General features: G+C 40.9%; 1 protein-coding gene across 1 annotated transcript in view; it reads right to left on the bottom strand.

The window, feature by feature from the left end:
- The window catches only part of SMC2 (structural maintenance of chromosomes 2), a 50546-nt gene extending 47132 nt beyond the window's left edge, over positions 1-3414 (bottom strand). The window contains exons 1-3 of the mRNA XM_006069073.4: positions 3212-3414; positions 1920-2144; positions 1146-1295 (exon numbers count right to left, since the gene is read on the bottom strand). Coding sequence (XP_006069135.1) covers positions 1146-1295; positions 1920-2087 — 318 coding nt within the window. The 5' untranslated portion in view covers positions 2088-2144; positions 3212-3414. The remainder of the gene's footprint in view (positions 1-1145; positions 1296-1919; positions 2145-3211) is intronic.
- Positions 3415-14637: the final 11223 nt, after the last annotated feature.

Here is a 14637-nt window from a genome sequence, read left to right as displayed (position 1 = left end):
CACATGGACCACAAGAGGACAGGAATTTTGGGTAGACTAGTATCAGATTTTCTTAAAATCCTGAAAGGTAATTATTCGATAGATGTTTAAAGACAGAGAACAGGATTTTGTCCCAATCTAGTCAATCTTTTTTTTTTTTTTTTTTCAACCAGAGTTTTCATTAACATAGAGATGGAAATCTATAAGCTACATAATGCTAAGATGAAGAATAAATGAGAATTAACAGAATTTTTAAAGATAAAACTCTGACAAACTGAAAACACGGTCTGATTATAATAAGATAAAAAGATTTTAAGGGACAAATGTTAAGGTCCTCCACTGATTTCAAGAACCTGCTTAGATGCAGAAATGGCAGTATATGGCTAAGAAATAACATGAACAACTTAAGAGTGATTTTAAGTAAATCGGATATGAGTTCATAATATATCATGAACTCTTCAACATCATATAGAGAAAAATAGAAGTAGAGTACTTAAAATGAAAGAAGTGACAATTCTGCTTAATCCTGTCCCAGCCAGGCCAATTCTGGTACATGCAATTTGAAGTGCCAACCATTAAAATATGTATGTGTGTATGTGTGCATGTATAAATAAAACTGGAGCAAATTTGCACTCCATGTGATGAGACAAGTGGAAGACCTAGAAACAACTAAATATCAATTGAAAGACCTAGAGAATTTAGCTTAGAAAACAGATTTACAGAAGAATACTGATATACTGAAATAAAGAATAAATTACATGTTCTCTTGGTGCTCTCAAGATAACTAGGATTTATGTGTAAAACTTGAAAAAAACACTATGGTATGGCTCAATTTATAAGACTAACTTTCAAATTTCCAAAAATAAAATGGGTTACCTCAGAAAACAGTGAGATTCCCAAGAACTACAGGTGTTCCAGCACAGAGAGAAACTCAAGTGCATGGTTTATGGTTTAAATAAGCGTGGCTGAGTGTTTGTACAGATGGATTTCACATCCCTTTCAATCCACTTGGTAAATGGTGGAATTTGCTTAAGCAAAACAAGATATTCTTAAGGAATCTAGTCAGTATTTGATCCCTCAGTTTTGCTCATCAACTTTCCAGTAATCGTATTGCCAAAATGCACGAGACAAGTTTTCAGGTAACCAAATATTTAGTAGTCACTCACCTGCCTTGTTACTGTAATTTCATCATGAACCTCAAATCCTAAAGGACTCTGCTTTTTGTCAGAATTATCAAAGGTGATTGACACCAAGGCTTTTGTAATACCAGCTTGCCCATTTTTGTAAACTAAATCTTGTAAGTTAGAAGCCCGAACCTAAAATAAAGGAAAAGTTTATCAGTTACAAAACTCAGTACTGCACAAAATAGCACTAAAAATAGCTTTCTTGCTGTTGGAAAACCAACCCATGTAGTATCCATTAAGAAGTCAAGAACAGGTAGTGGTATTCATAGACAAGGAAAGCAAAGAAAATGGACATCGACCTGAAATGGGCCTCTCTCTCCATAGGACTTTTTTAATCCTGAGCTAAACTGTTTTCTACTCATTTCTTAACAAGAGCTCATTTGAAAAATTTATGGAAAGACAGTGTCTAAAAATTTCACTATTCATTCAATTCCAATAGTAGATCCTGAAAAGACATTATAATGAGGGTGGGTGCAGGTGGAAAGCATACAAACTCTGGAATGAGAATGTGTGAGTTTCAGTGTTGCTTCAAACATCTTTAGAGGATTAACCTTAAGCAACTCTAAGTTTCTACGTTCTCACCTAAAATATGGAGTAATAATACCTACCTTTAAAGGACTGCAGTGAGGTAGAAGATAATTCACATAAAAATGCAAATGAAGAGAATATTGGTAATACTGGTACTCTCCAAGTGCAAAGATTCCCTTGAGGTTCCTCAAACTTAAATTCACATAAATCAGAAAGTTTACACTTTACCTGAGACAGGTTGGAGATGCCCAGCAAAAAGCAGATGGAGTCCAATATGTTGGATTTTCCACTACCATTTAAACCAGTGATAGCATTGAACAGAGGGTCAAAGCCATTGACTTCAGTCCTCTGAGCATAGGACTTGAATCCCTCAAGAATGACTGACTTAATGTGCATTTTCACTACTGACTTGGACAGGTAAATCTCTGCGAGAAATCAAGCCACAAAGCAGTTCTGTACAAAACAGAAAAACAAAACATAAGTGGAATGTAAAACTGGAATCATAATATATAGACTAGACCATAAGAATGACAGCGCAATAGAAATAAAACAGCCACTTGCTATTTCCTCTGATGTAAAGGTATCTTTCTTTAACTTAAAAATATACAAAAATTAGCCTCTATTTATAAGTTAACTGGGCTTCCCGGTGGCTCAGCGATAAAGGAAATCTCTTGCAATGCAGGAGCCACGGGAGATGTGGGTTCCATCCCTAGGTCGGGAAGATCCCCTGGAGGAGGGCAGGGCAACCCACTCCAGGATTCTTTCCTGGAGAATCCCCATGGGCAGAGGAGCCTAGTGAGCTACAGTCCATGGGGTCGCCAAGAGTCAGACACGACTGAAGTGACTCAGCACGCACATACGCAGAAGTTAATTGAACCTGGAAGCCAATCACCTACTTCTCCAGGCTTATAATCTTCCACCGTTATCATACTCCAGCTAACACAGATTACTGATCATTTACCATCGCATCCCCTTTGCCGAGAATGCACTTATCCCGGACACTGATATGGCTCACTCTCCTTTATATCACTCACGTCTTTACTCAAACGTCACCTACTCTCGTATATAAAAAAGTACCCTCTACCCATTCCCTCCCTCTGCCTTTTCCTTCACGGACTTACAGCTGACACTAATCAGTACTTATTTATTGCTCTACCCAACCTATCATAGTGTAATCTTCCGTAGCTCTTCTATGTTCACCGTTGTATGCCGGAATACTGCCTGACTCGAAGGCGCGGGATGGGCGGGTGGTCTGTAAGTGTTTAAGCATCAGTAGATATACCCCCAGATAAACAGCTGAAGGTTTTTGCTTTTACTCAGGCTCTTCCCTAGCCCCACCAGGCCTTTCTGTCAACCCTTGCTCGCCCTACTCCAAGGCTGGACAAGAACTAGTCATTCTGCTACGAATCCCTTTAGGACTAAATTTACTTTGAAGTGCCTTGCTACTCTGCTCCCCAGCCCCCGACGCCCATCTCCCGCCAAGAATGCCCGGCTAGGCCCAACCGGCCGCGCGCACGCACCTGCCTCGCCGCTGCGTCAGGTCGCCTGGGCTTGAGGCGCAGCCTAAGCTCTTCCTAGTCACTAGGGCAGAGAGCGCGCCAGTCTTGCCCAGCTTCGGGCGCTAAGAGGCGAAAGCCACCAAAGCTACTCCTACATTTGCCCCGCGCGCGGCACCGAAGCGGAACTATTTTTGCCTTTGAATTTCGGCGCGAGCACAGGACCCCACCTCCACTACCTATTCCATTGGCTGGTGCCTCAGAGATGCCTGACTTAAAAGTTCCATTTTTCTCTTCCATCAAGCAGTTAAAGGGACAAAGAGATAGAAAAGAAGGTCGAAAAGAGGGCGGCTCAGGAAAAGCGACGGGTCGGACCTGAGGACTAAAGAAGCTGGCGGCAATTGTTGAGCTCGTTATCCGGCACACCTCGGGCAGCCCCGCACCTCAGCCTGGGGGCCTCGCGCTCGCCGGCCCCGCCCTGCTGCAGGCCGGGTCTGGCCGCCATCACGCCCGGGAAGCCCCGCCTCCTCTCAGGCCCGGCGGGACTCAGTGGGGCAGGTTTCTGTGGTCTCCAAGTACCGGAGGCAGGTTGGCTTCGTGTCGGTCTCCTCGTTCTGCCTCAGAATCCCCCTGGGCTGGGCCAGGGTCCTCTAAATGGAAGCTGCACCTTGTTGGGGCTGGGGCGGCGCCGAACGAACTTCTGAGGACTGTGGATCGCTTTCTGGCTCCGCCCCTCGCCGGCGAAGGACCCTGGCGGGCTCGGGTTTCCTGTCCCAAAGGGCCGATAAGGCTGTCACCAGAGTTGTGCAGCGCCCGCGGGAGAAGTTGAGTGGGGCTGATAGTAGAGGCTGGACGGATAGGAGTTCCCCTCGTTTCTCTGAAAAGCTGTAGAATGATAAGCAATAGCAGAACTAACAATTTCAGAGAATTTTAGGGGAAACACCTTATAACAGCTGATATTTATTGATTTCGGGTGCCAGGTTGCGTTTCAGGCGCTTGTTAAAATCTTAGCAACCCTATGAAATCCGTGTTATTGTTCTCATTTTACAAATGAGCAAACTGAGTCACAGGTTAAGCAACTTATTCCAAGTAGTAAGCCCGGAAGCTGAGGTTTGTTTCCACGCGGTCTAGTCTGAGCTAGTATGTTTACTTCTCTTCGTGTACAGACTCCAGTGCCAGTAATAACAGAAGCTGTTATCAGTGTGTATTTTTCTTAAAAAAAAAAAAAAAAAAACAGGCAGTTTACTCACAGTTAAGCATGTTGATACTAATGAGTTAGGAAGGACATAGCTTCATAGTGCTCTATAGTGCTTTCCCTAGGTGATGTGTAAAAGAGATGATGCAGCCAGCATGCTATTTTAGGTTATATATTTAAAGTTGCTTTCTTGGCCTCTATTGACTTTGCAGTATTGGACACCAGTCAGGCTACCAAGAATGAACCATTGATTTGAAAATCTTTTCTACTTGGGAGAATTAAAAGTTTTGTGGGGATTTTCTGTTTGTATAAGAAAAATTACTTTATTTACTCTTATCTCACCCACTTAGGTAAGTCAGTCGTTATAGGCCTAACATCATTTAGTCACGCAGTTATTTTTGCCTTGTTGCTATTTCATAGTGGTTGAGATAGTAAAGAATGTCCCTGCAAGGCAGGAGAACAGGGTTTGATCCCTGGATTGGAAAGATTTCCTAGAGAAGGGAATGGCTACCCACTTCAGTATTCTTGCCTGGGAAATCACATGGACAGAGGAGCGTAGCAGGCTACAGTCCATGGGTTTGCAAAGAGTGGGACACTACTGAATGACTAACACTTAGCTTTGTCTATGGTGATTCCTTCATCCCCTATATGCCACAGCTCTTCACTTATATTGATTCTCTTCAGTCTTAAATACATTTCTTTTCAACTGTGTCCTCCTCATTTCATCTCTTTGAGAATGAAGAATTTTAATTTGCCAACAGACCCTAATGTGGATTTTATAAAGTTGTGAAATAAATAGTTCTTTGGGGTGAAAATGTAAGTGTTAGGACAGACATTGTTACCCTTTGCACTATTTTAATAAATTAATAACCAGCTGATATTTTTTAAGTCAAGTGGATGAAAAAATACATGCAAATGCACTTATGCTGTGTAAGGACTTCTGGGTAGTTATACAAATAGACACGTCTAACTACTTCCACTAAAAGTAATTATTATAGTGAAAATTGCCTATAGAAGGAGAGGTCTACAGCAGTTTTAGTCTTAGAGCATATCCAAAGCACTAACGAATTGCAGTTAGTACAGATGAACTTGCTGTTAAAACTGGCCCTTGAGATCGCCATAGAGAAGTGAACACCAAGGCATGAAGCCACTAAAACCCCTCTAATGTGGAGAGATTAGGAATGGAAGTAAAGATAGACTATAGGGTTGTTCAGTTGCTGCTGCTGCTAAGTCGCTTTAGCCGTGTCCGACTCTGCGACCCCATAGACGGCAGCCCACCAGGCCCCGCCGTCCCTGGGATTCTCCAGGCAAGAGCACTGGAGTGGGTTGCCATTTCCTCCTCCAATGCATGAAAGTGAAAAGTGAAAGTGAAGTCGCTCAGTCATGTCTGACTCTTAGCAACCCCATGGACTGCAGCCTACCAGGATCCTCCGTCCATGGGATTTTCCAGGCAAGAGTACTGGAGTGGGGTGCCATTGCCTTCTCCCTATTCAGTTGCTAAATAGTGTCAAACTCTTTGCAGTCCCGTGGACTGCAGCACACCAGGCTTCCTTGTCTTTCCAAACCCAGAGTTTGTTCAAACTCAAGTCCATGGAGTATAGGGTAGATACAGTATAAATAGGGCACTGTTCTTGTTTCATCACTGTGAATCAAAAGCATTTGAATACTTCCCTATGGTCCAGTGGTTAAGAATCTGCCTGTCAATGCAGGGGACACAGGTTTGGTCCCTGGTCCTGGAAGATTCCTCATGCCATAGGGCGACTAATCCCACGCCTCACAACTACTGAGCCCATGTGCCGCAACTACTGAAGCCTGCGCACAGTAGACCTTGTGCCCTGCAAAAGAGAAGCCACCACAATGAGAAGCCTATGCACCACAACTAGAGAGTAGCCTGCACTCACCGCAACTAGAGAAGGCTGGCATGCAGCAATGAAGACCCAGCACAACCAAAACTAAATTAGCTTGAACACTGGTGGGCAGGTGGAGTCTTTGTCCTTATGTAGAAGGCAGGTGGAGTCTTTGTCCTTATGTAGAAGGCAGTAGTACCAGCGATAAATAAAACAGGACCTAGGAAAAAGATTTGATCTTCTCTTCCAGGGCATTGGGAGGGACCCACTTCCCAAAGCCTCACTTTTCTAATTTTGGAGTCCTACAAAATTCTATGTAACTGAGTCAATCCTCTTTTGTTGGAATTTAGGACAGAAGTGGGGTGGGGATAATTTTACCTTCATTGCAGAAATAATGAAAGTTTGGTTCATTTTGTTGAGAGATTAAATTTTGGGTTCAGTGGGAAGAACTGAAGTTCATATTGCAAAAGTGTATTGAGTAGCAGCACATTTTGAATACACCAAATAAAACCAATGTGGCAAGCTTGGAAAGAATGCCAGCTGAGCATAATTTAAAATGAAGACTAAAAAAGGAGGTGATTATATTCTTTCATGTAGACACATTTATTTTCATTTCAATGACAATGTTGTTTTCATTGGGCTTCCCAGGTGGTGCCAGTGGTAAAGAATCCACCTGCCAATGCAGGAGACGAGAAATGTGGGTTCAATCCCTGAGTTGGGAAGATCCTCTGGAGTAGAGGGTGGTGACCCACTGTAGTATTCTCACCTGGAAAATACCATGGACAGAGGAGCCTGGCATGCTACGGTCCATGGGCCGCAGAGGCAGATGCAACTGAGCGCACTGTCTTCAGTACTGCACGTTCTGTTTGGTTCCTTGTGAAATCTGCTTATATTTTCCTTCTGATTTCTATTATTTTGCCTCCTTAGTCAAGTTAAATATCTTTATCTTCTATTTTAGGTACTTCTACTATTTCAAGCTTTTGAGTTCCTAACTCTGCAACAGTTGCTGACTCTTACTCATAGTGATTTGTTTCCTCCTGTGGTGCTGTTCTTGGATGGGGTTGTTTGGTTTATGGGAGTCTCTTATGCCCCGAGTTGTGAAAGGGTCTCTTCAGAGCACTTACACATTTGTTTTTGCCAGGGTTCTTTGGCTCTTAAAGATCTGGGAACATTTGTAAATGATTATTTCTCAGTTTGTGGTTCCTGAATTATACAGATATCATAAATTCATGTCTGTTGCAGGTCTGTGGTTTTAATTTATCACAAGTAGCTTTTGTTTCATCCCCCTATGCAAAGCTCCAAACAAAAAACAAACCTTCTTACCTCTTCCAGAGTCTAGTACGTGGAGCTTTTCCAATTGCAATGACTGGCAGATCTTTAAGGCTGCAGGTTTCATATAAGGGCCTAGTTCCAGCTCCTCTGGCTCACTGAAGCTCAAGGGCTACTGCTTGTACCTCAGAACCCAGCCACTGGCTCCTGAGCCCTGTTGCTGTTGTTTAATCATTCAGTTGTGTCTGACTTTTGAGACTCCATAGGTTGTACCCATCAGGCTCCTCTGATCATAGGATTTCCAGGCAAGAATACTGGAGTGGGATGCCATTCCTTTCTCCAGGGGATCTTCCCAACCCAGGGATTGAACCCACACCTCTTGTGTCTCCTGCATAGGAAGATGATTTTTTACCACTGAGCCACAGGGAAAGCCATATGGGAAGCCCCCTGAGCACTATAGCCAAGTATAAAATAAATGTTGGAAGGATGCCTGTCAGTGCCTGTTCTTTACATTTTCAGTTTGTTTCTGGCATTTTGAATTTTCTGGGTTTTGTTACTGTGCATAGTATATGGTTTATATGACAATAGTTATATTTTAAGTAGTTCTATGACTTTATGAAGAGAATTTCAGTCAACTAGGTTAGAGGAGGCCCTTCCACTTACCTTTCATGAAGCACATCAGTGATCTTTGTTTTGCTCCTGCTGAACCTTGCTTTCAGATTTTCAATTCCACATTCAAATGGGCTTTTCCTAGAAAACAGAGAAAGATGTCTGGTATCAGCTCTTAAGAAAATATTTTCATGCACTACTCATAAAATCCAGTCTCCTGGTACTTATTTTGTATTTGTTATTTCAGTGTTTCCTGTTCTCCTTGGCTTTTATGACTTCCACACTGGTTACCAACCAAAGCTACTCATCTCATTGCTCTTCTGCTTTGCCACAGCTCTTCCTTTACGGGGAGGATTATTCACTCCCCTTTCTCAAATACCATTCTCATTTCATCGTTCTCCCTTTCACAGTGGTCCCTTACTACTTTTTACTTCAAGTCCACACACATCTGCTTGACCATCTTTCAGTTGGTTTCCTTTTATTACCAGCTCAGTTCTTACTAGATATCACTCTTACATATTTTCCACAAGATCTGCCCCTTCAGTAACCAGCGTTTTCTCTCTCTGTTACATTATTCAAATTCCTACTTAAATTTCTACCTTAGCAATACTTATTAGCCACCAGTCTCTGCTCTCTCTAAATGTCCTACAAAATATATGTTTCTGTATCAGAAATATGACATCTCTTTACTCTGTATAAACTCTTGGTGAAAATTGCCTATAGAATTAATTCTAACCTCTCTAAGATGGCATGCCTGGCCTTTTGTAATTTATTCTCCGTCTACTTTCCTAGGACTCATGTCCTGCAACTTCTTCCTTAGATTACCTTGTCATTTCTTGTTCACTACTATAAACCAAGCACCAACCAATGACAAAAAAAAAGTGTCAACTTTTAAAATGAATAGATGAATTCAACAGGCTGTTATAGAATGCCTACCTTATTCTAAGAATCTACTATGTTCTGGAATACAAACATGGATAAGATGTGGGGCTGTCCCTAAGGAGTCCATAGATGAATAGAGATGACATGCATAAAGAAATTAACCAGAGGAAGAGTGAAAGGCATTATAAATGATAGACTGCACAAGCAAGGGCATGGACGATAAACACAGTGTAAGAGGCAAGAAGTAGCAAGATTTAGTGTAGGATGGAGTACATCAAGGCTGTATACTGTCACCCTGCTTATTTAACTTATATGCAGAGTACATCATGAGAAACGCTGGGCTGGAAGAAGCACAGGCTGGAAGAAGCAAGCTGGAATCAAGATTGCCGGGAGAAATATCAATAACCTCAGATATGCAGATGACACCACCCTTATGGCAGAAAGTGAAGAGGAACTAAAAAGCCTCTTGATGAAAGTGAAAGAGGAGAGTGAAAAAGTTGGCTTAAAGCTCAACATTCAGAAAACTAAGATCATGGCATCTGGTCCCATCACATCATGGGGAATCAGTGTCAGACTTTATTTTGGGGGGCTCCAAAATCATTGCAGATGGTGATTGCAGCCATGAAATTAAAAGATGCTTACTCCTTGGCAGGAAAGTTATGACCAACCTAGATAGCATATTCAAAAGCAGAGATATTACTTTGCCAACAAAGGTCCATCTAGTCAAGGCTATGGTTTTTCCAGTGATCATGTATGGATGTAAGAGTTGGACTGTGAAGAAAGCTGAGCACCGAAGAATTGATGCTTTTGAACTGTGGTGTTGGAGAAGACTCTTGAGAGTCCCTTGGACTGCAAGGAGATCCAACCAGTGTATCATAAAGGAGATCAGTCCTGGGTGTTCATTGGAAGGACTGATGTTGAAGCTGAAACTCCAATACTTTGGCCACCTCATGAGAAGAGTTGACTCACTGATGCTGGGAGGGATTGAGGGCAGGAGGAGAAGGGGACAACAGAGGATGAGATGGCTGGATGGCATCACCAACTCGATGGACATGAGTTTGTGTGAACTTTGGAGTTGGTGATTGACAGGGAGGCCTGGCGTGCTGTGATTCATGGGGTAGCAAAGAGTTGGACGTGACTGAGAGACTGAACTGAGCTGAAGCCAGATTATGGAACATTTTATGTGCCATTTTGAAAAATTTGTTATCAATTTTGAAATAATGATGTTCTCTTCTACGTTTTTATGTCTTTGCACATGCTGAACTTACCCCTCTCCAAATCTACTTCCATGTGTATTTCTACATATATTTGAAACCCTGAATTTGATCCATTTCTGGGAGAATTATTTTCAGGTTCTTATGTAATCCCTTAACCCTTTATCTAGACTTTACTTCTAACCTGTATTCCTACTGTGACATACCTTCTGACATTCCTCAGTACCTAGCACAATATTGGTTGAATATGAATAAATTTAGGAGATTTATCTGCTGCTTTCTGATTAAGGTAAAAGAAAAGAATAGATTTAAAAAGTCAAAGGACTTGGAAAATATTGAAATATACAACATAATCAATAAACTATTCAACATTATAAGATTCAACAAGTTAATGGTGGCGATTATTTCATTGATCTGACATTGAAAAATTTTTTACATCAGCTAGCAGGTTCTATTTGTGTAATGCCACCAGCAACCACCTACTTCAAATGCTAAAAGAAGATGCTGCTTAAGTGCTGCAATCACTATGCCAGCAAATTTGGAAAACTCAGCAGTGGCCACAGGACTGGAAAAAGTCAGTTTGCATTCCAATCCCTAAGAAGGGTAACACCAAAGAATGTTCAGATTACCCCACAATTGCATTCATTTCACATGCTAGGAAGGTGATTCTCAAAATCCTTCAAGATAGGCCTCAATTGTACGTGAACTGAGAACTTCCATATGTAGAAGCTGGATTTAGAAATAGCAGAGGAACCAGAGATCAAATTGCCAAAATCCATTGGATCATAGAAAAAGCAAGAGAATTCCAGAAAAAAACCATCTATTTCTGCTAAAGCCTTTGACTGTGTGGATCACAACAAACTGTAGAAAATTCTTAAAAAGATGAGAATACCAGACCACCTTAACTGCTTCCTGAGAAACCTGTATTCAGGTCAAGAAGCAACAGTTAGAACTGGACATGGAACAATGGACTGGTTCAAAATTGGGAAAGGTATAGGTCAAAGCTGTATATTGTCACTCTTTTTATTTATCTTATATACAGAGTACATCATGCAAAATGCCAGGCTGGATGAATCACAAGCTGGAATTAAGATCTCTGGGAGAAATATCAATAATCTCAGAGATGCAGATGACACCTCCCTAATGGAAGAAAGTGAAGAACTAAAGAACCTCTTGATGAAAGTGAAAGAGGAAAGTGAAAATGCTGCCTTAAGACTCAACATTCAGAAAGCTAAGATCATGGCATTTGGCCCCATCACTTCATGGCAAATAGATGAGGAAAAAATGGAAACAGTGGCAGATTTTATTTTCCTGGGCTCCAAAATCATTGCAGATGGTGACTGTAGCCATGAAATTAAAAGACACTTGCTCCTTGGAAGAAAAGGTATGATAGACCTAGACAGAGTATTATAAAGCAGAAATATCACTTTGCCTACAAAGGTCTGTACAGTCAAAGCTATAGTTTTTCCAGTAGTCATGTAGAGATGTAAGAGTTAGACCATAATGAAGACTGAGCACCAAAAAATTGATGCTTTCAGACAGTGGTGCTGGAGAAGACTCTTGAGGGTCCCTTGAACAGCAAGGAGATCAAACCAGTCAATCCTAAAGGAAAACAACCCTGAATATTCATTGGAAGGACTGATGCTGAGCTCCAGTACTTTGGCCACCTGATTCTAAGAGCAGACTCATTGGGGAAGACCCTGATGCTGGGAAAGATTGAGGGCAGGAGCAGAAGGGGATGATAGAGGATGAGATGATTGGATCGCATCACCGATTCAATGGACATGAGTTTGAGCAACCTCCAGGAGGTAGTGAAGATAGGGAAGCCTGGTGTGCTGCAGTCCACGGGGTCACAAAGAGTTAGAAACGACTGAGCAACTGAACAATAACTACAACCTGTGGCCACTGTGACATTCATAAAGAATCTGCCATGGAATGAGCATTAACAGCTGCTGGCTTCTCAGAGCTCTCAGCCATATACTTTTCCCTGTCCTTGCTCTTTTGACCTGTAAATAAAAACAAGCTTCTACTAATGCTGGAATAGCTGAAGTTTCAGGTTGAAAGAATACAACAGGTATAACCACATTTCTAGCTTCTGTCCAGGTATAATCACACCCTTCCTTCCCACTCCTTTATTAAACACACAGACTTATGTTACATGGTGTTCTATTTATTCATTTATATAGTTGTCTCTCCCCACTGTGAGCACCATGATGTCAGTGGTCTTACTTTAGCAGGGTCTGTAAACCTCGCCTCCAGTGCAGTTCTTGACACAGAATTGTTCTTCATAAATGTTTATCAAATGCATGAACTATTACACAAACATGTAAAGATTATTAAGGTGGTTGTTTTTTCTAAATCAGAGAACACTCATTCTCTGTTTTTCAGATTTTTCAAATGAATGTTGGTGGTGGTTTGATTGTTATTTTTGCCCTTACTTAAATTCCTAGATATTTGTGTGATACTCAAACACTAACATGCACAGAAACTTAGAAATTACCTTGATTACTATCTCTTTTCCTTCTCATTCCCACCTGGTTTCCAAACACTGACTTCCACCCCACTTCCATTGCATATCCGGTACATGGCAGATAGAAAATCCCTGGTTTATTACCTTTCAGTCTCCACCCTTTCTCTACTCCATTTTCCTCAAATCCCACTCATTCTCATAAGGGTGGGATCTTGCCCTTGGGCTCCTAAGGGACAGACCAGGGCAGTGTAACATCAATATATTTGTAAGAGTTTAAGGGCATTTCCCTTCAAAACATCAGCATTTATAGGACATTCACAGTAGAGTTCAGGGGGTCTTCAGCAATCCAGATCAAGTTCTATTTATATCCTTTGTCACTGGACAAGGAAGACCATGTCACCAAGTCTTTTCTGCCATTTCAACATCTCCTCTCCCAATCTGTGGGTAGTTGCTTGAAAAAAAAAAAAAATCCTAATATACTTTTGTTATGTTACTTCATGTTAGTCAATAATTCCATATTACTATCATCTCTGTTTTATAGACAAAGAAGGTGGATCATAGAACTAAAGATTAGAGTAGCACTGGGACGAAAGTCCATCTAGTTATTCAGCAAATGCTTGAGTGCTCACAATATCAGTGAGCAGTAGAGCAAGAATTTCTGCCTTACAGAGCTTATACCGTGGTGGATATCAGTTCTTATTTTATTGATTGTAAGGTGTAACTTTTTACAGCACTCTTATTCTGCCTTAGTAGTAGCTATCAGTCTCAATGCCTCAAATAATTGTTCTTTCCATGTGACTGCTGAAGCCCTCAAGTCATGGAAACCCCAGCTGGCCTATTTCACCAGATGCTTGGGCATTCTCAGTCATGCTTGGACTTATAGTGGGTACTCAGGCTTAGGTCAAGAATGAAAGCTGAAGCATTTTAAACACTGCTCACAGGGAATGAATTCTTAGGGAAGTAGCAATGTTCCACTAGAGTAAATGCTGTAACAGGCTAAAGGGTGGACTTGTAAATATTCATAAAAAATAGATTGGATTTAGTGCAGGTAAACGTCTTGAGCAGGTACAACAGGAAGAACTGCTCCTGTTAGGGTTGGTTGGTGGGATCTTCTTTTTGTACAAAGAAATGTTGCCAGCAATTCTTCTTGAAATACTAATTTAGAATAATTTTTATTTTCTATATTTTTTATTAGTTAATGAGATCTAGGAGTGTACTAACCTGGTGAGAATTTGTCTGCAAATGGCAATCAAATTAGTCTTATTCATGAAACTCATAAATAAGCTATAATTCGGCATATTATGACTAGCGGAATTAAAATGGGGGTCATGCTGTTTAAGAGGATAAGGGAATTTAACTATACACTGGGGAATTGAGAGCAGATTTATGATGAAGACATATCCTAACTGGAAGCTTAATTGTGATTTAAATTACAGGTCAAGCTGTGCAATGTGTTTTATTTTTAGGGGAAAATCTTTGGGGAGATAAAGTGTGCTTGTTTAAAGAAGAAGCAGAAAGTAAATGAAAAGGCAGATTGCATTTTCAGCTTTTCTCTTAAAATTTCAAGCTGCTGTAAGTTGAATCACTCCTGAGTTCCTGATGATGGCTGTTGCGAAATTTCTTTCTTTTAGTTTCTTTGTGTTATTCTTGCCCTTTATTCCAGAGCAGTTATTTTACTTGACAGTAACAAAAAGATGTAGCCAGCATATCTGCCAGCAAACTAATATGGAAACCAGAGATAAGGTATTCTCAACTCTTCTAGAATTGTGACATCCTATCATTTTAGGCTGACTCATAAAATCAGCAGCTTCTGCACATAGAAGAGCCTTTGAAGAATTATAACCACACATTTTTCAAATGGGGAAATTAAGGCTTCTAATGATTTTCTTAAATTTACTCTTTATCTCAAATAAGTCTATTGAGGAAATAAAATATATGTATGAATAACTTCAAAATATAAAGAA

This window comes from Bubalus bubalis, chromosome 3 (assembly GCF_019923935.1).
Source record: "Bubalus bubalis isolate 160015118507 breed Murrah chromosome 3, NDDB_SH_1, whole genome shotgun sequence".
NCBI lineage: Eukaryota > Metazoa > Chordata > Mammalia > Artiodactyla > Bovidae > Bubalus > Bubalus bubalis.
Note: the sequence above shows the minus strand (reverse complement) of the source record. Positions and strands in the feature narration are given on the sequence as shown.